This window comes from Carcharhinus amblyrhynchos, chromosome 35 (genome assembly GCF_965287045.1).
Source record: "Carcharhinus amblyrhynchos chromosome 35, sCarAmb.v2.hapA, whole genome shotgun sequence".
NCBI lineage: Eukaryota > Metazoa > Chordata > Chondrichthyes > Carcharhiniformes > Carcharhinidae > Carcharhinus > Carcharhinus amblyrhynchos.
The window spans coordinates 16,738,207-16,765,876 of NC_137358.1; the positions used below are offsets into that span (position 1 = coordinate 16,738,207).

Sequence of the window (27,670 nt, forward strand, 5' to 3'; positions counted from 1 at the left end):
ATAAATCAAATCAAATATTAAGTTGATCTTTCTTTACACCCTGGTTGTGACTGTAACACTATATTCTGCACAGTCTCCTTTCCGTCTCCCCTACGTGCTCTATGAATGGTATGCTTTGTATCGCGCGCAAGAAACAATACTTTTCAGTGTATGTTAATACAAGTGACAATAATAAATCAAATCAAATATTAAGTTGATCTTTCTTTACACCCTAGTTGTGACTGTAACACTATATTCTGCACACTCTCCTTTCCTGCTCCCCTGTGTACTCTATGAACGGTATGCTCTATATAGTGTGCAAGAAATAAAATCAAAATCAAAACAGAGTCCGTTCTGATTTAAGAGCGTTAAATATTTTTCTATGATTATACAGCCACTGCAATTATAAAACTCAGGAGGGGTGAAAGCAGCCGGAAGTTTTAAAAAAGCCAGTCAGCCTGCCCGCATCACCGTCAGGACATTGCTTCAGCTCAATCTGTGCACATTGTCAGCTCCATCTACTCAGATTTATTCTTTTTACTCCTCCTCTCTGACTTGCGTAGTTTCTTGGCCTTTTTTGGTCTCCGTTTGCCCTGCTTGGTCTCCTGGTCCGGTTGACTTTCCGCCTCCCCGGGAAGGTTCCCTTCGCAGTCGTCAAAGGGGGCGTCCCTCACGCTCAGTCCCGTGGAGTTTACTGGGAGGTCACAGACAGCCGTGACCTTTAGGTTGGTATTTCTCATCCACCTTTCAAAGATAAAAACGTGTCGGTGAAACAAAAATCACTGCTTCAGATAAACACAGGCGATAATACATCTCTCCCACGCGCAATGGGGCACCAAAAAAAAATCTGCATTTCTTTAGCGCCTCCTTATCTCCACAGCACTCTCCAAAGTGATCGATACGGTGGCACAGTTAGCACTGCTAGCACACAGCGCGCCAGGGACCCGGGCTCGATTCCGGCCTCGGGTCACTGTCCTGTGCGGAGTTTGCACATTCACAGGATCATAGAATCCCTACAGTGGAGAAGGAGGCCATTCGGCCCATCGAGTCTGCACCAACCACTATCCCACCCCCGGCCCTATCCCTGTAATCCAGTGCATTTATTCTAGCTCATTCCCCCCGACACAAGAGGGCAATATCAGCATGGCCAATCCACACATTTTTTGGAGTGTGGGAGGAAACCAGAGTACCCGGAGGAAACCCACACAGACACGGGGGAGAACGTGCAAACTCTGCACAGACAGTGACCCGAGCCGGGAATCGAACCCGGGTCCCCGGCGCTGTGAGGCAGCAGTGCTAACCACTGTGGGTGTGTGCCCTGGTGTGCGAGCCAGTGATACCGAGCAGATGGAATGTAATTTTCGGAAAATATGAAGCTTTGCACTTTGGTAGGAAGAATAAAGGAGCCGAACATCATTTAAATGGAGAAAGGCTGCAGAAAGCTGCCACACTGAGGGAGCCGGGGGTCCCCATGCAGGAAAAGCGAGTCTGCAAGGAACAGGGAAGACAAATGGAATGCTGTCCTTTTATTTCAAAGGGAATGGAGTATGAAATAAGGAAGTATTTGCACAAGGCATTAGTTAGACAAGACCTGGAATACCGTGAACAGTTTTGGTCCCCTTATCTAGGGAGACACATCGTAGCACTGGAGGGAGTCTAGAGAAGGTTCACCAGGTTGATCCCAGGTATGGAGGGATTTTCTTCTGAGGAGAGGTTGGAATTTAGAAGAATGAGAGGTAACCTTATTGAGACATTTGATTTTTGACTACCAGAAGGACGTGGAGGCTTTGCAGAGGGTTACAGAAAAGATTTACCAGGATGTTGCCCTGGTATGGAGGGCATTAGCTATGAGGGAGAGGTTGGAGAAACTTGGTTTGTTCTCACAGAGGTTGAGGGGAGACCTGATAGAAGTCTACAAGATTGTGAGGGGCAGAGTGGATAGTCAGGAGCTTTTCCCCAGGGTGGAAGAGTCAATTACTAGGGGGGGCACAGGTTTAAGGTGTGAGGGGTAAGGTTTAAGGGAGATGTAGGAGGCAAGTCTTTTACACAGAGGGTGGAACTCGCTGCCGGGGGAGGGAGTGGAAGCGGATACGATAGTGAGTTTTAAGGGGTGTCTTGACAAATACATGAATAGGATAGGAATAGAGGGATATGGTCCCTGGAAGGGTAGAGGGGGTTTTAGTTCAGTTGGACAGCATGGTCGGTGCAGGATTGGAGGGCCGAAGGGCCTGTTCCTGTGCTGTAATTTTCTTTGTCCTTCGTTCTCTGATTTGACTTATTATTGTTACATGTATTCGTATATAGTTTTGTTTCTTGCACATTCAAAGCAATAAGGTCATCTCTCCTTCTCCTAAACTCTAAAGTGTACAGGTCCAAACTTTCTTTGTAAGATAAGCTCCTTATCCCAGGAACGAGTCAACGAACCTTCCCTGGACAAATGCCAGGTCACGGTACAGTGCGGGCGGCACAGTGGGTCAGCACTGAGGCTTCACAGCTCCAGGGAGCTGGGTTCGATTCCCGGCTCGGGTCACTGTCTGTGTGGAGTTTGCAAATTCTCCCCGTGTCTGCGTGGGTTTCCTCCAAAGATGTGCGAGTTAGTTTGATTGGCCGTGCTAAAATTGCCCCTGAGATGCATATGTTAAAGGGATTAGCAGGTAAATGTGTATGGGGGTAGGGTCTGGATGGGATTGTGGCTGGCGCCGACTCGATGGGCCAAATGGCCTCTCTCTGCACTGTCGGGTTTCTATGAATACCAAATTTCAAATTAGCACAATTTCAACACCAGGGGAAAAGGGCGCTGATTGGTTGAGGTGAGAGAAAGCAAGATGGACCTGTGGGTTTCCCAAGCTCAGGGTTAATTCAGAGTGGTTTGGCACTGAATATAAGAACATAAGAAATAGGAGCAGGATTAGGCCATCTAGCCCTTCGAGCCTGCCCCGCCATTCAATAAGATCATGGCTGATCTGAAGTGGATCAGTTCCACATTCCCGCTCTCTCCCCATAACCCTTAATCCCCTTGCCTACCAAAAACCTATCTACCCGTGTCTTAAATATGTTCAGCGAGGTAGCCTCCACCACTTCAACGGGCAGAGAATTCCAGAGATTCACCACCCTTTGAGTGAAGAAGTTCCTCCTCAACTCTGTTCAACACTGCAGGGAACCTAACTCAGCGTTTCGTTAAATCTTACCTAGAAATTGAATATCTTGGTACAGTGCTAAGCAGAAAATCACAATCAGTAATCGCATAGCTGTTTCCAAAGCCTTGTGAAGAGGTGTTTACCTGCGGAGGTGAAGGAGTGGGCAGTCGCAGTTCCAGGGATTGTTGGAGAGGTCGATGGTGTGAAGGTTTGTGAACTTTCTCAGATCGGGGATGTAGTTCAGTTTGTTATTCTCCAGGTACAGACTTTCTAAGCTTGTGTCCAGTCCATCAAAGGCCCCATCGAAGATCTGCAGTAAGACATCAGCGAGCCAGTGTCACCAGCCAGTTTGTTCTTTGGTATGGATGTTTATTCCCCATCTACACAAGTGGCAGGCACGGACCATCTCCAAAAGGAGAGAGTCTAACCCTAGACATTCAATATCATTACTATTGCTGAATCCCGCCCCCCGCCCCACTATAACATCCTGGGGGTTATCACTGACCGGGAACAGAGCTGGAACAGCTACCGTGGCAAAGACTAGGTCAAAGGTTGGGAATTCAGAGACATATACAGTGGTGAGCACTGCTGCCTCACTGTGCCAGGGACTCGAGTTCGATTCCGGCCTCGGGTGATCATATAGATTTGCACATTCTCCTGGTAACCCCGTGGGTTTCCTCCGGGTGCTCCAGTTTCCTCTCACGGCCCAAAGAAGTGCCGGTTCAGTTCATTTATTAGTCACAGGCAAGGCTTACATTAACACTGCAATGAAGTTACTGCAAAAATCCCTGAGTTGCCACACTCCAGATCGGGTCCATGCATCTAATCAGCACGTCTTTCAGACTGTGGGAGGAAACCGGAGCACCCGGAGGAAACCCACGCAGACCTGGGGAGAACATGCAGACTCCGCACAGTCACCCAAGCTGGGAATTCGAATCCAGGTAACAGTGCTAACCACTGTACCCTGTACTGCCGTTAGGTGGATTAGCCACGGTAAATTGCCCCTTAGTGTCCGAAGATGTGTGAACTAGAATAATTAGCCATGGTAAATGTGCAAGATAATGGGGATAGGGTGGGGGAGAGGGTCCGGGTAAGATACTCTGTTAGAGAGTCAGTGTAGACTTGATGGGTCAAATGGCCTCTTCTGTGCTGTAGAGATTCTATGATTCTGTGAGTCTATCCCTGGTCATTGAATTCAGGGAACAGAATGTAATTAATATTAATGATAGAAAAGGTACAGGAATCTTTAATAGGAGTGAAATGCAGCAAAACCCCTAGACCTGATGGCCTACATCCTAGAGATATTAACGCCCCCTCCACCACACCCTCAGACAGTAGATTCCAGATCCTAACCACTCGCTGTGTGAATCTGTCTCCACCACACTCTCAGACAGTACATTCCAGATCCTAACCACTCGCTGTGTGAATCTGTCTCCACCACACTCTCAGACAGTACATTCCAGATCCTAATGACTCGCTGTGTGAATCTGTCTCCACCACACTCTCAGACAGTACATTCCAGATCCTAACCACTCGCTGTGTGAATCTGTCTCCACCATACTCTCAGACAGTGCATTCCAGATCCTAACCACTCGCTGTGTGAATCTGTCTCCACCACACCCTCAGACAGTACATTCCAGATCCTAACCACTCACTGTGTGAATCTGTCTCCACCACACTCTCAGACAGTACATTCCAGATCCTAATGACTCGCTGTGTGAATCTGTCTCCACCACACTCTCAGACAGTACATTCCAGATCCTAACCACTCGCTGTGTGAATCTGTCTCCACCACACTCTCAGACAGTACATTCCAGATCCTAACCACTCGCTGTGTGAATCTGTCTCCACCACACTCTCAGACAGTACATTCCAGATCCTAACCACTCGCTGTGTGAATCTGTCTCCACCACACTCTCAGACAGTACATTCCAGATCCTAACCACTCGCTGTGTGAATCTGTCTCCACCACACTCTCAGACAGTACATTCCAGATCCTAATGACTCGCTGTGTGAAAAGTTTCTCCTCATGTCTTTCTGTGGTGCATCTGTAAAGGTTAGTGAGAGTCTTACCTTCCTGATCTTAGAGTTCAAAACTATCTCTTGACTTTACAAAGTGGCTTTGATGTTGGATAATTGCTGAAGGAACTTTGCAGGGATGTGAGCGAGATATGGATCCGTGCCAAACTAGCTCAGGGAAAAGTGGAACGTCTTAACAAGTAGAATGAATGCGACAAGGATTTTGGAGGGATTTTCAAAGGATGGAGCCTGGGCAGGTGAAGACTCGGGACATCAGGTACGTTTAACCCCAAGGATATCGGGGTGCGGCGGGGGGGTGGGGATAGATTTTGGGAATTTCAATCCAAATAAAAAGCAAAATACTGCGGATGCCGGAAATCTGAAATGAAGCAGAAAGTTCTGGAAAAGCTCAGCAGGTCTGATGGAGAGTCATGTGGAAAAAAAGATGTCCAAAGATGGATTGGCCGAGGTAAAATTGACCCCTGGGGTCAATGCATGGGGTTATGGGATCGAGCCCTTTTCCGATCTCGGGAACCAGCTTACCTTCTCCAAACCCATGTCATTCAGCCACAAGTGTTGCAGGGAGCCTGCCACCGGGAGGAAGGCAGCGTCCCTGATCTGCCTGATGGGGTTCTTGGACAGCTTCAGCTCGTCCAACATGGACATCCCGGCCAGGGCGAGGGTGGGCACCGCCGTCAGCTGGTTCTCGTCCAGGAACAGTTTCTGGAGCTCCCCGGCAGGCCGCAGGCCGGCTGGCGAGATGTAGGTGAGGTTGGCGCCTGTCAGGTGAAGCCAGCGTATCTGCTCGGCCCCCTCCATGTTGTCGTCAGTCAGCCGGGGGATGGGATTGTGCTCCAGGTGGAGGGCGAAGAGTTTGGGGAGGAGATTGAAGCCTCCCTTGGGCAGGGATGGCAACTTGTTGTGGTCCAGGTAGAGGTAGGTCAGGTCGAGCAGGCCGTCGAACATCGCTGGATGGAGACTCGATATCTCGTTGCCGGACAGGTAGAGGTAAATTAGCTTCTTCAAACCTCGGAAGGCCCCAGCCTGAATGTCATGAATTCTACACTTCTGCATGTGAAGGGAAACAAGGTTTTTTAACTTTGGGAAAGAACCTTTGGGCACAAGGTGGAAGTCATTGTAACGGATGTCAAGTAATTGAGTGTCAGCGGGGAATCCCTTTGGGATCTTCCGTAGACCTTTCCCTTCACAGCTAGAGTGTTGTAGGTCATGTTGACAGTCACAGGACTCTGGGCATGGACGCCTTTCTTGATTACTTGGGTCCGCCTTACTCTCCGCCTTGAGTTCCTCCTCTTCTTCGTAGTCCGAGGGCCGGCTGACGCACTTCAGGTCGACCAGCCGTAGCGAGTCTAACCGTTCGCCCCGGAATACGCCGGGCGCGCCGCAGGACACCTCAGCCTTGAGCCTGGTGGAGTTGGCCATCCACTCCCGGAAAGGCCTCATCAAGCAGTTACACTGGATGGGGTTGCCGGTCAGGTTGACCACCCTCAAGCTCTCGAGCCCCTCCAGAGGCTGCAGGGCCTCCAGCTGATTGGAGTGGAAGTCGATCACCGCCAGCTTCGGGCTGTGGACGAACGCGGTGTGAGATACCTCCTGGAGGGCCATGTTGTCCAGAGCCAGGTGCCTGAGCGACTGCATCCGGACGGACTCTTCTCCGAGGTACGTCATGGGGTTCTGGCCAAGCTCCAGTCTGACCACGTTTTTGAGCCTGGAGAGAGCTTCGGTTGGGAGGTACTGAAGTTCATTGTCATCCAGGCTCAGTCTCTTCAGCGTCCAGAGACCAGCAAAGGCCTCATCCGCAAGATTATTGAGCATGTTCTTGGACAGGCGCAGGTGTTTAATTTGCTGTAACCCCTGAAAGAGTAAAGGAGGGAGGTACACCAGGAGGTTCCCCTCAAGGTTTAGGAAATTCAGGAAGCCCAGCTGGCTGAAAGCACCGGGCCTGATCTCCTCAATCTTGTTGTGGTCAATGATGAGCTGCTGGAGGGACGTGAGGCCATCAAAGGTCTCCTGGAAGATGAATTCGATGTTATTGAAGCCCAGGTTCAGGTAGACCAGTTGCCCCAGTCCGCGGAAGGCACCTTCCGCAAGGTGCTGAATGTTACTTTTCTGTAAATTTAAGTGGGTGAGGTATGGAATGGGCAGGAAGGTCCCGTGGGGAATCGAGTTGATGTTGTTGCCCCTGATGTCCAGTTTCCTCGTGGCCTGTAACACAGATATCGTTAATGCAGGAGTCACACCTACTTTTTGTACCAGGCGTTCCCTCTCTCTCCACCACTGCACTTTACTGACATAAGAAATAGGAGCAGGAGTAGGCCATCTAGCCCTTTGAGCCTGCCCCGCCATTCAATAAGATCATGGCCGATCTGAAGTGGATCAGTTCCACTTTCCTGCTTTCTCCCCATAACCCTTAATTCCCTTGTCTATCAGAAACCTATCTACCCGTGACTTAAATATATTCAGCGAGGAAGCCTCCACCACTTCAACAGGCAGAGAATTCCAGAGATTCACCACCCTTTGAGTGAAGAAGTTCCTCCTCAACTCTGATCTAAACTGCACCCCCCCCCCCTTTATGTTGAGGCTGTGCCCTCTAGTCCTGCTGTCCTTTCTAAGCGGGAAGAATCTCTCTGCCTCTACCCTATCCATCCCCTTCATTATCTTACACGTCTCTATAAGATCCCCCCTCATCCTTCTAAACTCCAACGAGTACAGACCCAGTCTATTTAGTCTCTCTTCATAGTCCAACCCCCTCATCTCCGGTATCAGCCTAGTGAACCTCCTCTGCACTCCCTCCAAGGCCAATATATCCTTGCGCAAGTGCGGCGACCAAAACTGCACACAGTACTCCAGCTGCGGCCTCACCAGTGCCCTGTACAGTTGCAGCAAGACCTCCCTACTTTTATATTCTAACAGATGGGACAGGGGCAGCACGGATTGGTGAGAGGGAAAGCACGCTTGGGAAATCTACTGGAATTCTTCAAGGTAGAGTTAATGAGGGGGAGCCAGTGGATGTGGTTTATTTAGACTTTCAGAACACTTTCGACCAAGTCCCACAGAAGAGATTAGCATGTCAAATTAGAGCACGTGGGACTGGGGGAAGTGTATTGAACCCAAAACTGGTTGGCAGAGAGGCAACAAAGTGTAGGAATAAATGGCGAGCAGTGATTAGTGGGGTACTGCAGGGATCAGTGCTGGGACCCCCCCCAACTATTCACTACATATATTAGTGACTTAGATTGCACTTTGGAAGGGCAAACCAAAGTAGAACGTACAGGGTAAATGGTAGGACTCTGAAGAGTGCAGTTGAACAGAGGGATCTGGGAATACAGGTACAGAATTCCCTAAAAGTGACGTCACAGGTGGATAGGGTTGTAAAGAGTGATTTTGGTACATTGGCCTTTATAAATCGGAGTATAAAAGTTGGAGTGTTATGGTAAGGTTATATAAGGTGTTGGTGAAGCCGAATTTAGAGTATTGTGTACAGTTTTGGTCACCTAGTTACAGGAAGGATGTAAATAAGGTTGAAAGAGTGCAGAGAAGGTTCACAAGGATGTTGCCGGGACTTGAGAAGCTGAGTTACAGAGAGAGATTGAATAGGTTAGGACTTTATTCCCTGGAGAATGAGGGGAGATTTGATAGAGGTGTATAAGATTTTGATGGGTGTAGATAGAGTGAATGCAAGCAGGCTTTTTCCACTGAGGCTAGGGGGAGAAAAAACCAGAGGGCATGGGTTAAGGGTGAAAGGAGAAAAGTTTAAAGGGAATATTAGGGGAGCTTCTTCACACAGAGAGTGGTGGGAGTGTGGAATGAGCTGCTGGATAAATGCGGGGTCACTTTTAACATTTAAGAAAAACTTGGACGGGTTCATGGATGAGGGGGGTGTGGAGGGATATGGTTCAAGTACAGGTCAGTGGGACTAGGCAAAAAATGGTTCAGCACAGACAAGAAGGGCCAAAAGGCCTGTTTCTGAGCTGTAATTTTCTATGGTTCTACGAAGGAACAAAGTGTTATATCTCCAAATTTGCAGATGACACAAAGCTGGGTGGGACAGTGAGCTGTGGGGAGGGTAAGCACCTTTTTTTGGTTGTATCACAGCTTGGTCTGGGCTCCTGCTCTGTCCAAGATCGCAAGAAGCTACAAAAGGGTCATAAACAGAGCCCAATCCATCAGGCAAACCAGCCTCCCATCCACTGACTCTGTCTACACTTCCCGCTGCCTCGGGGAAAAGCAGCCAGTATAATCAAGGACCCCATGCATCCCGGACATTCTCTCTTCTACCTTCTTCCGTCGGGGAAAAGATACAAAAGTCTGAGGTCCTGTACCGACCGACTCAAGAACAGCTTCTTCCCTGCTGCTGTCAGACTTTTGAATGGACCTACCTCGCATTAAGTTGATCTTTCTCTACACCCTATGACTGTAACACTACATTCTGTACCCTCTCCTTTCCTTCTCTATGCTTTGTCTGTGCGAGAAACAGTACTTTTCACTGTATACTAACACACACGCGACAATAATAAATCAAATCAAATATTTCCTGAGACCAAGGAATTAACCAAAGATTGCAGGTGTAGCCCAGTTCTCTAGGTTTGCAGACCTTGTAAGAGTTAACACTTTAAGGTATCATGTCACAGAATCCTACAGCGCAGAAGAGGCCCTTCGGCCCATCGAGTCTGCACCGATGTATGGAAGGCCCTGACCTGCCCACCCAATCCCACGTGCCAGCACTTGGCCCACAGCCCTGAATGTTATGGCGTGCCAAGTACTCACCCACCACCCTCCCAGGCAGCGCATCTCTCTCGTATCTCCCTCATCAGTATAAAAGACGCCAGCAAAAGTAAATAGAAAGTTACACGCTTGTTTATGTTAAGTTGTGGGGGAAGAGATTGTTCAGGAAGCAGTTTGCGAGAGGTCAGAGCCAGTTACCACCTTGGAGTCCTTCCCCCCCCCCTTCATTACACCGTTTCCCCTGCGCGGACTCTCTGTTGGAAGCTGGCCTCCCCCACCTCCAGCAGGAACCCAACACTGAGTGTGTCTGACACAACTCTGCAGAAACTCCGATATTTCCAACCAACTGGTCAATGGTGAACTCACAGACTGACCAATGATGGACTTGGCCCAGCCATTCACAACCCCCTGGGCGAGAAAGGCCATTCAGCCCGTCAAGAAAAAAAACATATCCCTCCCCCCCGCCCCCACCCCACCGATTCAGCCTCTAACTTCTGATCGCTGCACTCAGTGTTTGACGCACTCCCGGGACGTTAACTCCAGTGTTTGTTCTGTCTACGTGAAGCGTTCAGTATTAAATGGGCTGATTGTTAGTGGGCGGCATGTGGTTAGCACTGCTGCTTCACAGCTCCAGGGTCCGGGGTTCGATTCCCGGCTCGGGTCACCGCCTGTGCGGAGTTTGCACATTCTCCTCGTGTCTGCGTGGGTTTCCTCCGGGTGCTCCCGTTTCCTCCCACAGTTCAAAGATGTGCGGGTTAGGTTGATTGGCCATGCTAAGAAATTGCCCCTTAGTGTCCAGGGATGTGTAGGTTAGAGGGATTAGTGGGTATAATATGTAGGGATATGGGGGTAGGGCCTGGGTGGGATTGTGTTCGGTGCAGGCTCGATGGGCCGAAGGGCCTCTTTCTGTACTGTAGGGTTTCTATGGTAAAAGTCTCTTTGTTACTGAGATATTAATTATATCCTTAAGATACATAGGTGAAAGGTCATTGTTTAATTAATTACTAAGAGCACATAGAAACTAGAAGCAAGGAGGAGGCCATTTGGCCCCTCGAGCCTGCCCCGCCATTCATTTTGATCGTGACTGATCATCAAATTCAATATCCTGATCCCCCTCTCCCCCGCTCCATACCCCTCAATCTCTTTAGCCCCAAGGGCTATATCTAATTTCATCTTGAAATCAGACATTTTGGCCTCAACTACTTTCTGTGGGAGTGAATTCCACACATTCACCACCCTCTGGGTGAAGAAATTTCTCTCCACCTCAGTTCTCAAAGATCTACCCCTTATCCTCAAACTCTGACCCCTAGTTCTGGACTCCCCCACCATCAGGAACATTCTTTCTGAATCTACCCTGTCTAACTTTGTAGTCTACATAAATGACTTGGAAGAGGGCGTAGGTGGTGTGATCAACAAGTTTGCTGATGACACCAAGATGGCAGGGTTGGCGGGTATGGAACTGGATTGTCAGGTGATACAACAGGATATAGATAGGTTGGTGCTGTGGGCAGATAGTTGGCAGATGGCATTTAATCCTGACAAATGCGAGGTGATGCATTTTGGACGGAATAATGCAGAGAGGAGCTATGTGATAAAAGGTAGGCCGATTAGGAGTATAGACATACAGAGGGACCTGGGAGTGCAGGTTCACAAATCCATGAAGGTTGCGTCACAAGTGGAGAAGGTTGTTAGGAAGGCTTATGGGATGTTAGCCTTTATAGGAAGGGGTATAGAGTATAAAAGCTGCCGTCTAATGCTTCTGTTGTACAGAACGTTGGTTAGACCGCATTTGGAGTACTGCGTCCAGTTCTGGTCACCTTACTACCGGAAGGACGTGGAGTCTCTGGAAAGGGTGCAGAGGAGGTTTACCAGGATGTTGCCTGGCATGGGGGGACTGGGTTACGAGGAGAGATTGAAGAGACTGGGACTATTCTCCTTGGAAAGACGGAGATTGAGAGGGGACATGATAGAAGTATATAAGATACTGAAGGGAATAGATAGAGTTAATAGTGAGAGGCTGCTCCCTAGACTGGGTACGAACACGAGAGGTCATCATTTAAGGGTGAGGGGGGAGAGGTATAATTTGGAGGTAAGAGGAAGGTTCTTTACGCAGAGAGTTGTGGGGGTCTGGAATGCGCTACCGAGTAGGGTGGTGGAGGCAGGAACGTTGGACTCATTTAAGATGCAGTTAGATAGGCACATGAGTGAAACGACAGTGGAGGGATATGGTAGGGGCTATTAAATAGGGTTAAACCTCGGGAGACACCGGAAGGGCAGGCTGTATGATTAATATTTTTGTCTTTATTCCACAGGTGGAGGTCCACCTCGTGTCAAGCGAGGGGCATGCACACGGCGGGTCATGCGTGGGCTGCTCTTGGAAGTCCAGGAGTGGCCTAGTACTTCATGTCGGTGTGTGTGCTTGATCCTGGACCGGTAGACGGGCACCACAACAGCTCAGTGACTAGCACTGCTGGCTGTGCAGATACATGGATTTGGGCCTGTGTCTGTGGGAGTTTGCGCATTCTCCCTGTGGTTGCGTGGGTTTCCTCCGGGCGCTCCGGTTTCCTCCCACACCCCAAAGATGTGCTCTTAGGCTGATTGGTTTTACCAAATTGACACTATTTCTTCCCTGAATCTGACTGAGTAGGGTTCCATTCGTAGACACACAGGGTAGAATAGGTGTAGGGTGATGCGGCGGTGCGGGCTCGTTGGGCCGAAGGGCCTGTTTCCCGTGCTGGATTGTTCTTTGTTCTTTGTTCTTTGTTTTAACCCTGTTAGAATTTTATAAGTTTCTATGAGATCCCCTCTCACTCTTCTAAACTCCAGCGAATATAATCCTAACCGACTTAGTCTCTCCTCATGTGACAGACCTGCCATCCCAGGAATCAGCCTGGTAAACCTTCGCTGTACTCCCTCTATAGCAAGGACATCCTTCCTCAGATAAGGAGACCAAAACTGCTCACAATACTCCCGGTGTGGCCTCACCAACACCCTGTACAATTGCAGCAAAACATCCCTATCCCTAAACTCAAATCCTCTCTCACTGTACAAAGTGAGATTGCTGGGCCACAGGTTAAGTGTGTAGGTGTTGGGGTGTATGCAACACTGCATCCTGCAAATAAACATTGAAAAACTACAGCACAAACAGGCCCTTCGGCCCACAAGTTGCGCCGATCCTATCCCTACCTACCAGGCCTATCTATAACCCTCAATCCCATTAAATCCCATGTACTCATCCAGAAGTCTCTTAAAAGACCCCAGCGAGTTCACCTCCACCACCACTGACGGCAGCCGATTCCACTCACTCACCACCCTCTGAGTGTAAAACTTACCCCTGACATCTCCTCTGTACCTGCTCCCCAGCACCTTAAACCTGTGTCCTCTCGTAGTGACCATTTCAGCCCTGGGAAATAGCCTCCGAGAATCCACCCTATCTATTCCTCTCAACATCTTATAAACCTCTATCAGGTCGCCTCTCACCCTTCGTCTCTCCAGGGAGAAGAGTCCCAGCTCCCTCAACCTATCTTCATAAGGCATGCCTCCCAATCCAGGCAACATCCTTGTAAATCTCCTCTGCACCCTCTCAATAGCTTCCACATCCTTCCTGGAGTGAGGCGACCAGAACTGCGCACAGTACTCCAAGTGGGGTGTAACCAGGGTCTTATAAAGTTGCAGCATTACCTCCCAACTCCTAAACTCAATCCCTCGATTGATGAAGGATTGAGTTTAGGAGTTGGTTGACAATGCTGCAGCTTTATAAAGGAACAATCAAGAAAAGGATTTGTGTCTAGTTTAACGACCTGGTTTGGGAATCCAGTTGCCAGTCCTAACCCCGGTGTAGCTGGTGGAACCTAGGCTAGCACATGGAAATTATAGAAACCCTACAGTGCAAAAAAGAGGCTATTCGAGCCTGCAACAACCCCACCCAGGAATATCCCCATAACCCCACGTACCTACCCTACTAATCCTCCTGACACCAAGGAGCAATTTAGCACGGCCAATCCACCTAACCCGCACGTAGAATCATAGAATCCCTACAGTGCAGAAGGAGGCCATTCAGCCCATCGAGTCTGCACCAACAAAAATCTCACCCAGGCCCTTTCCCCATAAATTTATCCCGTTAATCCATGCATCCCAGGACACTAAGGAGCAATTTAGCACGGCCAATCCACCTAACCCGCACGTAGAATCATAGAATCCCTACAGTGGAGAAGGAGGCCATTCGGCCCATCGAGTCTGCACCGACAACAATCCCACCTAGGCCCTATCCCTGTAAATTTATCCCGTGCATCCCAGGACACTGAGGAGCAATTTAGCACCGAACCCGCACATCTTCGGAGGAAGCCCACGCAGACACGGGGAGGACATGCAGACTCTGCACAGGCAGTGACCCGAGCCGGGAATCGAACCCGGGTCCCTGGCGCCGTGAGGCAGCAGCGCTAACCCACTGTGCCACCCGAAAAAAATAGAAGGGTACACCGATAGGTTTAGATGAAGAGGAATAGGAGGAGGTTTAGAGACAGATCGTGTAAGAATAGTGGATTTCAATTCTGTTTCCCAACGATAGTCATACGGAAGAGCCTAAGGAGAGGTGAAGCTCTTTAGTGACACGAGTGATCCTGTCTCTACCCTGGAGACAAAGAGTACGGCTGAGGAAACGAATGAATATTCTGCATTTATCATCACCGAGGAAGAAGATATTGTCGAAGACAGAGTGAAAGAGAAGCCTGGTGGAGATAATGGGATAAAAATTGAAAGAACAAAGAACAACACAGCACAGGAAACAGGCCCTTTGGCCCTACAAGCCTGCACCGCCCATTTTAACACTCAGTCAGTGCCTCATTCCAATCCCTACGACTTTTGTCTACCACTATTGGACTCCACAATAAAGGTGAGCAAATTTAGAGAATCAGAACCAGATCGAGGGACGCACAGAAAGTGCTGGAAATACTCAGCATCCGTGGAGACAGGAACAGAGGGCAGGATTTTCCAGTCCCACCGAGAGTGACACCACCACCCTCCCCCACCCCCAACCCCACCCCGCGATGGGTTTCCCGACTGGTGAGCCACACATAACACGAGCAGGAACTGGAAAGCACGCCACGCGGTGGGAAATCTGGCCCAGAGTTAATGTTTCAGATACGAATCTTCTTCAGAACTGAGGTGAGGGGCAAATGTGATGGGATTCACACCATTGGAGGGGGAACTTGTCCCTTAGAGTCAGGAGGATTAGCAGGGTAAGTCCCTGGGGTTATGGCGACAGGGATGCCTTGAAGAGGTTTACCAGGGGGGGTTACCTGGTCTGGAGGGTATTAGCTATGAGGAGAAGTTGGATAGGGGGGGGAAGAAGAAAAGGGATAGGGTGGGAGAGGTACAAAGATGCCATGGAGCAGAAGGCCAAGGGAACGTTAATGGTTGTAAGCAAGAAACTGAGCTTTGGTGCCAAGTACGTGTGAATGGCAGAATAATCAACAGCTCTGTCTGAAAACTAAGATTCATATTAACACACGGTAAAGAAAAGAGGACAAAGTTTGTGCTATGTGAGTGTTGAACTTTCTATTGAATCCAGAAGTCTGTCAAATGCTCAATCACTAGATGGGGTGTTGCTTCTCGAGTGTACAATAGTATCATAGAATCCCTACAGTGCAGAGGGAGGCCATTCGGCCCATCGAGGCTGCACCAACCACAATCCCAACCAGACCCTATTCCCGTAACCCCACATATTCATCCTCCTGATCTTCCTGACACCAGGGTCAATTTAGCACGGCCAATCAACCCATAAGAACATAAGAAATAGGAGCAGGAGTAGGCCATCTAGCCCTTCGAGCCTGCCCCGCCATTCAATAAGATCATGGCTGATCTGTCGTGTCTCAGTTCCACATTCCCGCCCTCTCCCCATAACCCTTAATCCCCTCTCTTATCAAAAACCCATCAACCCGCGTCTTAAAAATACTTAGCGAGGCAGCCTCCACCACTTCAACGGGCAGAGAATTCCAGAGATTCACCACCCTTTGAGTGAAGAAGTTCCTCCTCAACTCCGTTCTAAACTGCCCCCCCTTTATCTTGAGGCTGTGCCCTCTAGTCCTACTGTCCTTTCTGAGCGGGAAGAGTCTCTCCACCTCTATCCTATCCATCCCATTCATCATCTTATACGTCTCAATGAGATCTCCCCTCATTCTTCTAAACTCTAACGAGTACAAGCCTAGTTTATTCAGCCTCTCTTCATAGTTCAACCCCCTCAACTCCGGTGTCAGCCTAGTAAACCTCCTCTGCACTCCCTCCAAGGCCAAAATATCCTTGCGTAAGTGCGGCGACCAAAACTGCACATCTTTGGAGTGTGGGAGGAAACCGGAGCGCCCGGAGGAAATATTATGCACAATTCTAATCGCCACACTACCAGGAGGATGTGGATGCTTTGAAGAGGTTTACCAGGATGTTGCCCTGGTCTGGAGGGTATTAGCTACGAGGAGAGGTTGGAGAAACTTGGGTTGTTCTCACTGGAAAGACAGAGTTTGAGGGGGTGACCTGATGGAGGTTTACAAGATTGAGTAGCATGGAGAGAGTGGATAGTCAGATGCTCTTTCCTAGGGTAGAAAAGTCAAGTACTCGGGGACAGGGGTTTAAGGTGAGTGGGGAAAAGTTTAGAGGAGGTGTGCGAGGCAAATTTTTTACACAGAGAGTGGTGAGCGTCTGGAATGTGGGAGGGGGTGGGAGCGGGTACAATAGTGACATTTAAGGGGCAATTAGACAAATACATGAATAGGATGGGAATGGAAGGATACGGACTCTGTAAGCGCGGATGGTTTCAGTTTATCATGATCGGCTGTGCTGTACTGTTCTGCGTTCTTTGCGTTGGGTTTGAGTGGAGCATTGCAGCAGCCCAAGGATGGACGTGAGGACACGGTGAGTTAAAATGGCAGGGACAGGACGGTCGGAGTGGCACGTGGGGACTGAGCGGGGGTATTTTGCACCCTGGTAACCACAGAGTGGAGAAGGGGGGGGGAACCCTCAGTTTTGGGGAAAAGAAGATGTGTCAGAAACAAGAGCGATGAATGGTGGCATCATCAGTATGAGACAGAGATGTGGGGGAACGGGGTGGGATCTCAGAGGGAGCGAGGGGGTGTAGGGGAGGTCGATGTAGGAGTCGGTGGGTTTATAATAGGAGACAATCTATCAGCGGAAACGGAGACAGGGGAAGGGAAGGCAGGGTTGGACCAGGTGAAGGTGTGAGAGGGCTGGAAATTGGAAGTAAAGTTAGGTTAGAGGGATTAGTGGGTAAATATGTAGGGATGTGGGGGGCAGGGCCTGGGTGGGATTGTGGTCGGTGCAGACTCGATGGGCCGAATGGCCTCTTCCCGCTCCGGCTCTTTCAATGGCGAACGAAGCTTTCCAGGAAGGATAAGGAAATGGCGCCGATACAGTCATCAGGGTCCGGGAGGCAAAGCTGGGAAGGGTGGGGGTAGGTTGAGTAGGAGCAAGGAGTGTTCTACACACCCTACAAAAAGACAGGCGCTACGGGCGAGTGTGAGCAACACCTTCGATTTGGAGACAAGTTAAAGGGGGAGTTGTTGGATGAGGGAGCGGTGGTGAGGGGGGGGGTCTGAGAAGTGGTGAGGTCTCGGGCTGTGGGGGAGGCGGAGAGATTGGATGTTCGAAGGGAAGTGGAGGCGGAAGATGGATGCGAAGGTCGACGTCGAGATGGGTCCTGCGCGCTGGCCTATCGAGTGTTTTCCAGCACTTTCTGTTTTCAGCTCAAGCTCGGAAACTCCTGCCCACCTCTCAAAACCCGGCACGGTGGACAGGGTCAGCAAACCGGATAGGTGCCTTTGAGAATGGGCCCAGTACAAACCTCTGGTATGGTGACGGGCACCTCCGTCAACTGTTTCTTGACGCAGGTCACCTCTCGCTGGATATTGTCACAGATGCAGTAAGACGGACACGCCACACTCCCACTCACAAGGGCAGTGAGGACGGCTCCCAGGAACCAGTGGCTGGAACGCAGCCGGAACATCTGAAGAAAAATAAAACCACCCCAGTTAGACCAGGGCTTCCCAAAGCTTTCCCAGTGTGATTCCCGCCCCCCTCCCCGACCTGTCTGGCTGCCTCTGGCTTGGTGTACGCTCACTACAGGAGGGACGTGACTGCACGAGAAGGGAAACAGAGCAGATTCACCGGGATAAAGGCAAATTATTGCGGAATCTGAATCCAAAAGGGAAAACGCTGGAAAATCTCAGCGGGTCTGGCAGCATCATGTAAGGAGGGAAAAGAGCTGATGTTTCGAGTCCAGGTGACCCTTTGTCAAAGTTAAAAGTGGGAGATATTTATACTGTGGAGATGCCGGCGTTGGACTGGGGTAAACACAGTAAGAACTCTCACAACACCAGGTTAAAGTCCAACAGGTTTATTTGGTAGTAAACACCACTAGCTTTCGGAACGATGTTCCTTCGTCAGGTGAGTGGAGAGTTCTGATCATAAACAGGGCATATAAAGGCACACACAGTTTACAGAATACTGGTGAGAATGTGATTAGAAAGACTTGCATTCTCACCAGTATTCTGTAACCTGTGTGTGCCTTTATATGCCCTGTTTGTGAGCAGAACTCTCCACTCACCTGACAAAGGAACATCGTTCCGAAAGCTCGTAGCGTTTACTATCAAATAAACCTGTTGGTCTTTAACCTGGTGTTGTGGGACTCCTTACTAAGGTATTTATACTGCAGGGGGAGGGAATGAAAGATGAGTCATAGCCACAGAAACCAGGGGAGAGGCTGCTAATGGCAGCCCCTAGAGAGAACAGAACGGCCAAAGGGCAGAGGAGCTGGAACCAGAGGGTAAACTGTGACAGACGAAGATGAGGTGGAAAGGAGAGATGGGTGGGAGAGAGGGAAAATGGAGAAAAAAGGGGAAGCAAAGGGGGGAGAAAAGGGGGGAATAATTCACCAGGGTGCTGCCTGGGACGGAGCGTTTGAGCGATAAGGAGAGGCTGGATTGTTTTCTCTGGAGCAGAGAAGGCTGAGGGGGGACAGGATTGAGGTGTGTAAGATTACGAGGGGTGTGGACAGGGTGAGTAAGGAGCAGCTGATCCCCTTGGTTGAGGGGTCATCGATTGAGAGCGAGGGGTGGGAAATCCAGAGGGGATTTGAGAGAAAACCTTTCTGCTCAGAGGGTGGTGGGAATCGGAAACGTGCTGCCTGGGAAGGTAGTGAAGGCCGGAAACTTTAAAATGTATTTGGATGAGCACTTGAAACATCAGAACATTCCCGGATATGGGATTAGCTGGAAAATGGGATCAGCGCAGCTCTAGAGGTGGTTGTTGTCGATGCGGACTCGATGGGCCGAATGGCCTTTCCTTCTCTGTACGACTCTATATCACTAGGACCACCCCACACCCCCCCACAAGTTTAAAAGGTGTTGAGCAGGTGGGTGTGGGCTGGGTTGAGCAGAGCTGGGCAGTGTAGTCACCTTCAGGAATGAAGTGGGGAGATGTGGAGTAGGGGTGATATCGCTGGACTAGTAGCCCAGGGGCCCAGGCTAATTCTCTGGGGACACGGGTTCAAATCCCACCACGGCATGGTGGGAATGGTGGAATTTACATTCAATTAATAGCCCTGGAATTGAAAGCTAGTCTCAGTAAAAACCCATCTGGTTCACTCGTGTCCCTATAGGGAAGGAAATCTGCCATCCTTACCCAGTCTGGCCTACATGTGACTCCAGAGCCCACAGCAACGTGGGTGACTCTCAACTGTCCCCCAAAATAATCGAGATGGACACTCAGTTCGAGGGTAATTAGGGCTGGGCAACACATCAGGGTGGCACGGTGGGTTAGCACTGCTGTCTCACAGCACCAGGGACCTGGGTTCGATTCCCAGCCTCGGGTCACTGTCTGTGTGCAGTCGGCACATTCTCCCCATATCTGCGTGGGTTTCCTCTGGAGGCTCCAGTTTCCTCCGACACGCCAAAGATATGCCAGTTAGGTGGATTGGCCATGGTAGACTGCCCTCAGTGTACCTAGATGTGTAGGTTAGAGAGATTAGTGGGGGTAGAGTCTGGGTAAGATACTCTGTCAGCCGGTTGGTGCAGACTCGATGGGCCGAATGGTCTCCTTCTGCACTGCAGGGAATCTATGAATTATTGAAATCTCTGGAAAACAGTTGAGCACAAATGACACATCCTGAGAGGGCGGCACAGTGGGTTGGCACTGCTCCCTCACAGCGCCAGGGACCCGGGTTCGATTCCCGGCTCGGGTCACCGTCTGTGCGGGGTCTGCACATTCTCCCCGTGCCTGCGTGGGTTTCCTCCGGGTGCTCCGGTTTCCTCCCACACTCCAAAGACGTGCGGGTTAGGGTGGACTGGCCGTGCTAAATTGCCCCTCAGTGTCAGGGGGACTATCAGGGTGAGCGTGCGGGGGTTACGGGGATAGGTCCTGGGTGGGATTGCTGCTGGTGCGGACCCGATGGGCTGAATGGCCTCCCTGAATGGGGAATTCTATGGGCGGTTTGAAAAGATTCCAGCAGCCGCACCGGATATTCTGGGAATGAGCAGTCTCTGAGCTGCCGTGTGGGAATGTCAAGCTCCGTCCCAGAGAAAACAAGGTGGAAAATTCCAGCAAATCGCAGACTCACCCCCCCCCCCCCACCCCTCCCCCCCCCCCGGGGGCTCGATGCCGAGCCGTCACACTCAGCCCGCCAGCGGCACGGGGCCGGGCTAACCTTGGCTGGGCGTTGACCCGCGAGCGAGGCCCGAATCCGCGTCAACACAACCCAGCCACGGGGTATCAGCCCCGGGTTCCCCGCTCGCCAAGTGTCTACCCCTCCCCCCCCCCCCAAACCCCCCACCTCCCCAGGAGGTGGGGGCACCGTGAGCTCACCCAGGCGAGGTGCCAACCCTCAGCGGCCGAGCCACCGGAGGCGGAAACGGCGCCCGGCCCCCCTCAAGAGAAACCGAGAGGGTTTGAGCAAATCGACAGCGAAGTCGCTCACCCGTCGACGGATCCGATCTAAACACCTACCTTTGACGACGCCGGGGGACGGCGACTTGGAGCCTGCAACCGGAACGGGGGGGGGGGGGGGTGGAGAAAAGGGAGCCGACTGGGAGTCTGAAATGTTCCTGATAAACCGCACCCCCCCCCACCTCCCTCCGCCCGCCCCCCCCCTCAACCCCACCACCCTGTGGTCACAGCAGCACAAAACTTGGAGTCTGTTTGGGAGTCCGGGATTCTCGGGAGGGAGACAGGAGAGATTAGGGTGGGGATCCTGAGTCTTAGCGAGAGTGCTGCGAGCGCTCGTATCGGAGAGAGGGGGGGAAGGGAGGGGTGTGGGGGGGGTGGGGGGGAGGTGTTGGAGCTGAGAGACCTGGAATTTTCCACTGCCTGCAGCACCAATCCAAGGATTTTTTTTAATATATATATCCTGAACAAAGGGATCTTTCTCCTGGGCTGCTCGCTGGGCCCCTGTTTGCTGAGACTCAGGCCTCGCTCGCCCTTCTCCGTCCAAGTTCGTTACCGTCGGGGCACAGAGACAGGTCAATGGGCCTGTCAAATCCTCCCCACCCCCCCTCCCCAACTTAGCCAACATCCTAAGCTAAGTTTAAGTCAGCTGTTCCGCCGGGGGTGCCTCACTAGGAGGAGCGACTAGCAGTTCTCCCCTGGTATGGGACAGGGTCTTCCGCCGGCGCTCACCCCAAGGCGAGGAAAATTCCCCCCCTCCCCCCACCCCCCCCCACCCCGAGGTTTCCGTGGTCCTGCCTCTCGCCTGCTGACGATCCTCGTGGCGGGCGGAGCGGGAAAATTCCATCCGTGTTTTTTTTCCAACAGGGATGCGGCGAGGGAATCAGCGATTTGATTAGACACCGCCCCCCCCCCCCCCGCACCCCCACCGACTGATTCCCTTATCTTTCCTCTCCGACGCCAGGGGGTGCAGAGACCGGTTAATAGTTTCAACACTTCAACAAAAAGCGTGGGGGTCAGCCATTTCCTTCCCTATAAAAATTGGCCTCGGCCAATCAGAGTCGACTTGCCTGGTCTGCACTTAAACGAAGGCTTGGCGGTTAACTGCGCCCTGGTGCATTCCCCGTGGGAGCCTGCCTCTACAAATCACAGCTGCCTTGCCAACCAATCAGGGCCCTCTTGGGGTGGCACGGTGGCACAGTGGGTTAGCACTGCTGCTTCACAGCTCCAGGGTCCTGGGTTCGGTTCCCGGCTCGGGTCACTGTCTGTGTGGAGTTGGCACGTTCTCCTCGTGTCTGCGTGGGTTTCCTCCGGATGCTCCGGTTTCCTCTCACAGTCCAAAGATGTGCGGGATTGGCCATGCCCCTTAGAAATTGCCCCTTAGTGTCCAGGGATGTGTAGGTTAGAGGGATTAGTGGGTAAAATATGTAGGGATATGGGGGTAGGGCCTGGGTGGGATTGTGTTCAGTGCAGACTCGATGGGCCAAAGGGCCTCTTTCTGCACTGTAGGGTTCTATGATTCTATGATCTCTTCTCATGCAGTATAAATTATCTGCTTTTGAGATTTGGTATTCTTGCAGATCAGACCTGATGAGTTCAAGACCAAAAACTTTGACAGTATGTCTCTTTTTTCCCAGCTGTACTCAGTTCATATTCAGGTCAGGAATTTCTGCTCAGTTGGGCCACTAGGGAGGGGTGTGGGGGATGGCGGCGCAACCTCCTGTGGACGAGCAGACGGAATCGGACTCGCTCTGACTGAGAGAGGCCATCCCCTCTCAATAGGTTAGTGTCCTGGGCGAAGCTATGCGACCATGTGTGGCTGCACGAATGGTGAAAAACAACAGCAACTTGCATTTATATAGCACCCCCAACACAGTAAACCACCCCCAAGCCGGGTTATAGGAGTGCAATCAAACAAGGGGTTAACGCTGAATCACATGAGGCCAGATTAGGAAGGACGGTGACAGAGGGGTAAGCTTGAAGGAGGGGCTTACAAGAGGAAAGCGAGGTAACGAGGCAGAGGGGTATGTAGGGAGGGAATTCCAGAGCCTGAGGCCTGTAGGGAGTCAGTTGCTAACCCTCTACAGTGGCACAGTGGTGAGCACTGCTGCCTCACAGCACCAGGGACACAGGTTCGATTCCCGGCTCGGGTCACTGTCTGTGTGGAGTTTGCACATTCTCCCCGTGTCTGCGTGGGTTTCCTCCGGGTGCTCTGGTTTCCTCCCACACTCCAAAGATGTGTGGGTTAGGTTGATTGGCCATGCTAAGAAATTGCCCCTCAGTGTCCAGGGATGTGTAGGTTAGAGGGATTAGTGGGTATAATATGTAGGGATATGGGGGTAGGGCCTGGGTGGGATTGTGGTCAGTGCAGACTCGATGGGCCGAATGTCCTCTTTCCGTACTGTAGGGTTTCTATGAGACCATTCAGCCCATCAGGTCTGCACCGACTCTCTGAAAGAGCATCTTACCCAGGCCCACGCATTTACCCTACACATTTGGGACCCTGAGAAAGAACGTAGAACACTACAGTACAAACAGGCCCTTCGGCCCACAAGTTGCACCGATGATATCCCTACCTACTAGGCTTACCCTCAATCCTATTAAATCCCATATACTCATCCAGAAGTCTCTTAAAAGACCCCAGCGAGTTCACCACCAACGGCAGCCGATTCCACTCACTCACCACCCTCTGAGTGAAAAACTTACCCCTGACGTCTCCTCTGTACCTGCTCCCCAGCACCTTAAACCTGTGTCCTCTCGTAGTGACCATTTCAGCCCTGGGAAATAGCCTCTGAGAATCCACCCTATCTATTCCTCTCAACATCTTATAAACCTCTATCAGGTCACCTCTCAACCTTCGTCTCTCCAGGGAGAAAAGACCAAGCTCCCTCAACCTATCCTCATAAGGCATGCCTCCCAATCCAGGCAACATCCTTGTAGATCTCCTCTGTACCCTCTCAATAGCTTCCACATCCTTCCTGTAGTGAGGCGACCAGAACTGAGCACAGTACTCCAAGTGGGGTCTGACAACACTCTTATAAAGTTGCAGCATTACCTCCCGACTCCTAAACTCAATCCCTCGATTGATGAAGGCCAGTACACCAAACGCCTTCTTGACCACATCTTCCACCTGCGAAGAATTTTCTTTGTGCCAGCTTTGGATAAGGTGGACAATCTTGTTTGCATCAACCAAAACTCTGCTGAATCTCCTTTGCTTTGAGGAGAACAACCCCCCACATCTCCAACCCTAACCCTGGAGCTAAAATCTTCCCCATCCTCAGAACCATTTTGGCCAATCCCCCTCCGTACTGTCCCACATCTTGGAATATCTGGAATTAATGATACCCTCCCAGAATGATAAGCAAGGCACAGGTTAGGCTCCAGTTCTAGTTGCTTTAGAAAGGATTTTCTTTATTCATTTGTGGGACATGGGTGTCTCTGACTGGGCCAGCACTTATAGCCCATCCCTAGTTGCCATTGAACTGAGTGTCTTGCTGGGCTATTTCAGGGGGGCAGTTGAGAGTCAACCACATTGCTGTGGCTCTGGAGTCACGTATAGGCCAGACCGGGTAAGGATGGCAGATTTCCTGTCTAACCCCATTTGAATTCTATAAGTTTCTATGAGATCCCCTCTCACTCTTCTAAACTCCAGTGAATATAATCCTAACCGACTTAGTCTCTCCTCATATGACAGACCTGCCATCCCAGGAATCAGCCTGGTAAACCTTCGCTGTACTCCCTCTATAGCAAGGACATCCTTCCTCAGATAAGGACACCAAAACTGCTCACAATACTCCAGGTGTGGCCTCACCAACGCCCTGTACAATTGCAGCAAAACATCCCTATCCCGATACTCAAATCCTCTTGCTATGAAGGCCAACATACCATTTTCCTTCTTTACCGCCTGCTGTATCTGTGCGCTTACTTTCAGTGACTGATGCACGAGGACTCCAGGGTCTTGCTGAGTATCCGCCTCTCTCAATTTACACCCATTCAGATAATAATCTGCCTTTCTATTATTGCTCCCAAAGTGGATAACCTCACATTTATCCACATTATACTGCATCTGCCATGCAGATACCCACACACTCAACCTGTTCAAATCACACTGAAGCATCTCTGCATCCCCCTCACAGCTCACCCTCCCACCCAACCTTGTATCATCTGCAAATTTGGAGATAATACATTCAGTTCCCTCTTCCAAATCATTAATATATAATGTGAACAGTTGGGGTCCCAGCACAGATCCTCAAGGAACCCCATTAGTCACTGACTGCCAATCAGAAAGAGACCCATTTATGCCAACTCCTTGCTTCCTATTTGCTAACCAGCTTTCTATCCATCTCAACACACTCCCTGTAATCCCATGTGCTTTAACTTTACACTGTAGTCTGCTATGTGAGACCTTGTCGAAAGCCTTCTGAAAGTCTAAATAAACCACATCTACTGGTTCTCCTCAGTCAAGTTGACTAAGAACATAAGAAATAGGAGCAGGAGTAGGCCATCTAGCCCTTCGAGCCTGCCCCACCATTCAATAAGATCATGGCTGATCTGAAGTGGATCAGTTCCACTTTCCCGCTTTCTCCCCATAACCCTTAATCCCCTTGTCTATCAGAAACCTATCTACCCGTGACTTAAATATATTTAGCGAGGCAGCCTCCACCACTTCAATGGGCAGAGAATTCCAGAGATTCACCACCCTTTGAGTGAAGAAGTTCCTCCTCAACTCCAATCTAAACTGCACCCCCCCTTATCTTGAGGCTGTGCCCTCTAGTCCTGCTGTCCTTTCCGAGCGGGAAGAACCTCTCTACCTCTACCCTATCCATCCTCTTCATTATCTTATATGTCTCTATAAGATCCCCCCCTCATCCTTCTAAACTCCAGCGAGTACAGACCCAGTCTATTGAGTCTCTCTTCATAGTCCAACCCCCCTCATCTCCGGTATCAGCCTAGTGAACCTCCTCTGCACTCCCTCCAAGGCCAAAATATCCTTGGGCAAGTGCGGTGACCAAAACTGCACACAGTACTCCAGCTGTGGCCTCACCAGTGCCCTGTACAGCTGCAGCAAGACCTCCCTGCTTTTATATTCTATCCCCCTCGCTATAAAGGCCAGCATCCCATTCGCCTTCTTGATCACCTGCTGCACCAGCAGACTGGGTTTTTGCGACTCGTGCACAAGGACCCCCAGGTCCCTCTGCACTGTAGCATGCTGCAGCTTTTCTCCCTTTAAATAGCAATCCCTCCTACTATTATTTCTGCCAAAGTGGATAACCTCACACTTGCTAACATTGTACTCCATCTGCCAGGTCCTCGCCCACTCGCTCAGCCTATCTAGATCCCTCTGCAGACTTTCCACACCCTCCGCACAATTTGCTTTTCCACTCATCTTTGTGTCATCAGCAAATTTCGACACCCTACACTCAGCCCCCTCCTCCAGATCATCTATATAAATGGTAAATAGCTGAGGCCCCAGCACCGATCCCTGGGGCACTCCACTAGTCACCAACCGCCAATCCGAATAGCACCCATTTATACCAACTCTCTGCCTCCTATTAGACAACCAATCCTCTATCCACGCTAACACCTTACCCAAACTCCATGCCCCCTAACCTTCTGAAGCAACCTTTTGTGCGGCACCTTATCAAACGCCTTTTGAAAATCGAGAAACACCACATCCACTGGTTCTCCTCTGTCTACCGCACTAGTCACATCCTCATAGAAATCCAATAAATTTGTCAAACACGACTTCCCCTTAACGAATCCGTGCTGCATCTGCTCTATCAAACAATTCTTCTCTAGGTGCCTCGTTATTTCTTCTTTGATGACGGATTCAAGCATTTTTCCAACTAGTTACATCCTCAAAGAATCCCAGTAGATTTGTCAAATATGATTTCCCTTTTGTAAATCCATGCTGACTTTGTCTGATTATCCCACTGCTGTCCAAATGCTGAGTTATGAAATCCTTGATAATGGACTCTTAACAACGTCCCCAGTATCGATGTTAGACTCACTGGTCTATAGTTCCCTGTTTTCTCTCTACCTCCCTTTTTGAATAGCGGGCTTACATTGGCAACTTCCAACCTGTAGGAACTATTTTAGAATCCAAAGAATTTTGGAAAATAACCACCAATGGATCTACTATTTCCAAGACCACTTCCTTCAGTATTCTGGGATGAAGATTATCAGGATCTGGAGATTAATCCACCTTCAATCCCATCCATTTCCCCAAAACCATTCCTCTACTTGTGCTGATTCCCTTCACTCCTCACTAAAACATATTTCTCTCAGCACTTCTGATACATTATTCATGTCTTCCTTTGTGAAGTCTAAAGCAAAATACTAATTTAATTCCTCGGCCATTTCCTTATTCCCCGTTATGAATTCTCCTGTTTCTGACTGTAAAGATTTGTTTTTGTCGATCTTTTTCTCTTTACATATCTACAGAAACTTTTACAGTCAGTTTTTTTGTTCCCTACTAGCTTACTTTCATACTCTATTCTTCCCTTCTTTATCAATCTCTTGGTCCTCCTTTGCTGAATTTTAAACTGCTCCCGATCTCGGGACTATTGCTATTTCTTGCCAGTTTGTATGTTTCTTCCTTGAATCTGATATTATCTTTAAATTCCCTTGCGAGCCATAACTTGGCCACAGTTCCTTTGCCATTCTTGTACCAAACAGGAATAAACAACTTCTGGAATTCATCTATTTGTTCTTCAAATGTCTCCCGTTTCCTGTCCACTGTCTTTTAATTCATGCCTCATACCATCACAGTTACCTTCACAGAGATTCAAGACACTGGTCTCAAAATCAATTATATCATTATCCACTTTGACAAAGAATTCTACCAT

At 50.1% G+C, this 27,670-nt stretch overlaps 1 protein-coding gene across 1 annotated transcript; it reads right to left on the reverse strand.

Annotated features, from left to right (window-relative positions):
* Nucleotides 1-417: 417 nt before the first annotated feature.
* Nucleotides 418-27,670, reverse strand: chadlb (chondroadherin-like b). Its single transcript, XM_080217362.1, has 6 exons — nt 27,598-27,670; nt 20,857-20,918; nt 17,728-17,889; nt 5,679-7,358; nt 3,260-3,426; nt 418-723 (listed from the first exon to the last, which is right to left on the reverse strand). The coding sequence occupies exons 1-6, from the start codon at nt 27,668-27,670 to the stop codon at nt 498-500; spliced, it is 2,370 nt and encodes a 789-aa protein (XP_080073488.1). The 3' UTR covers nt 418-497.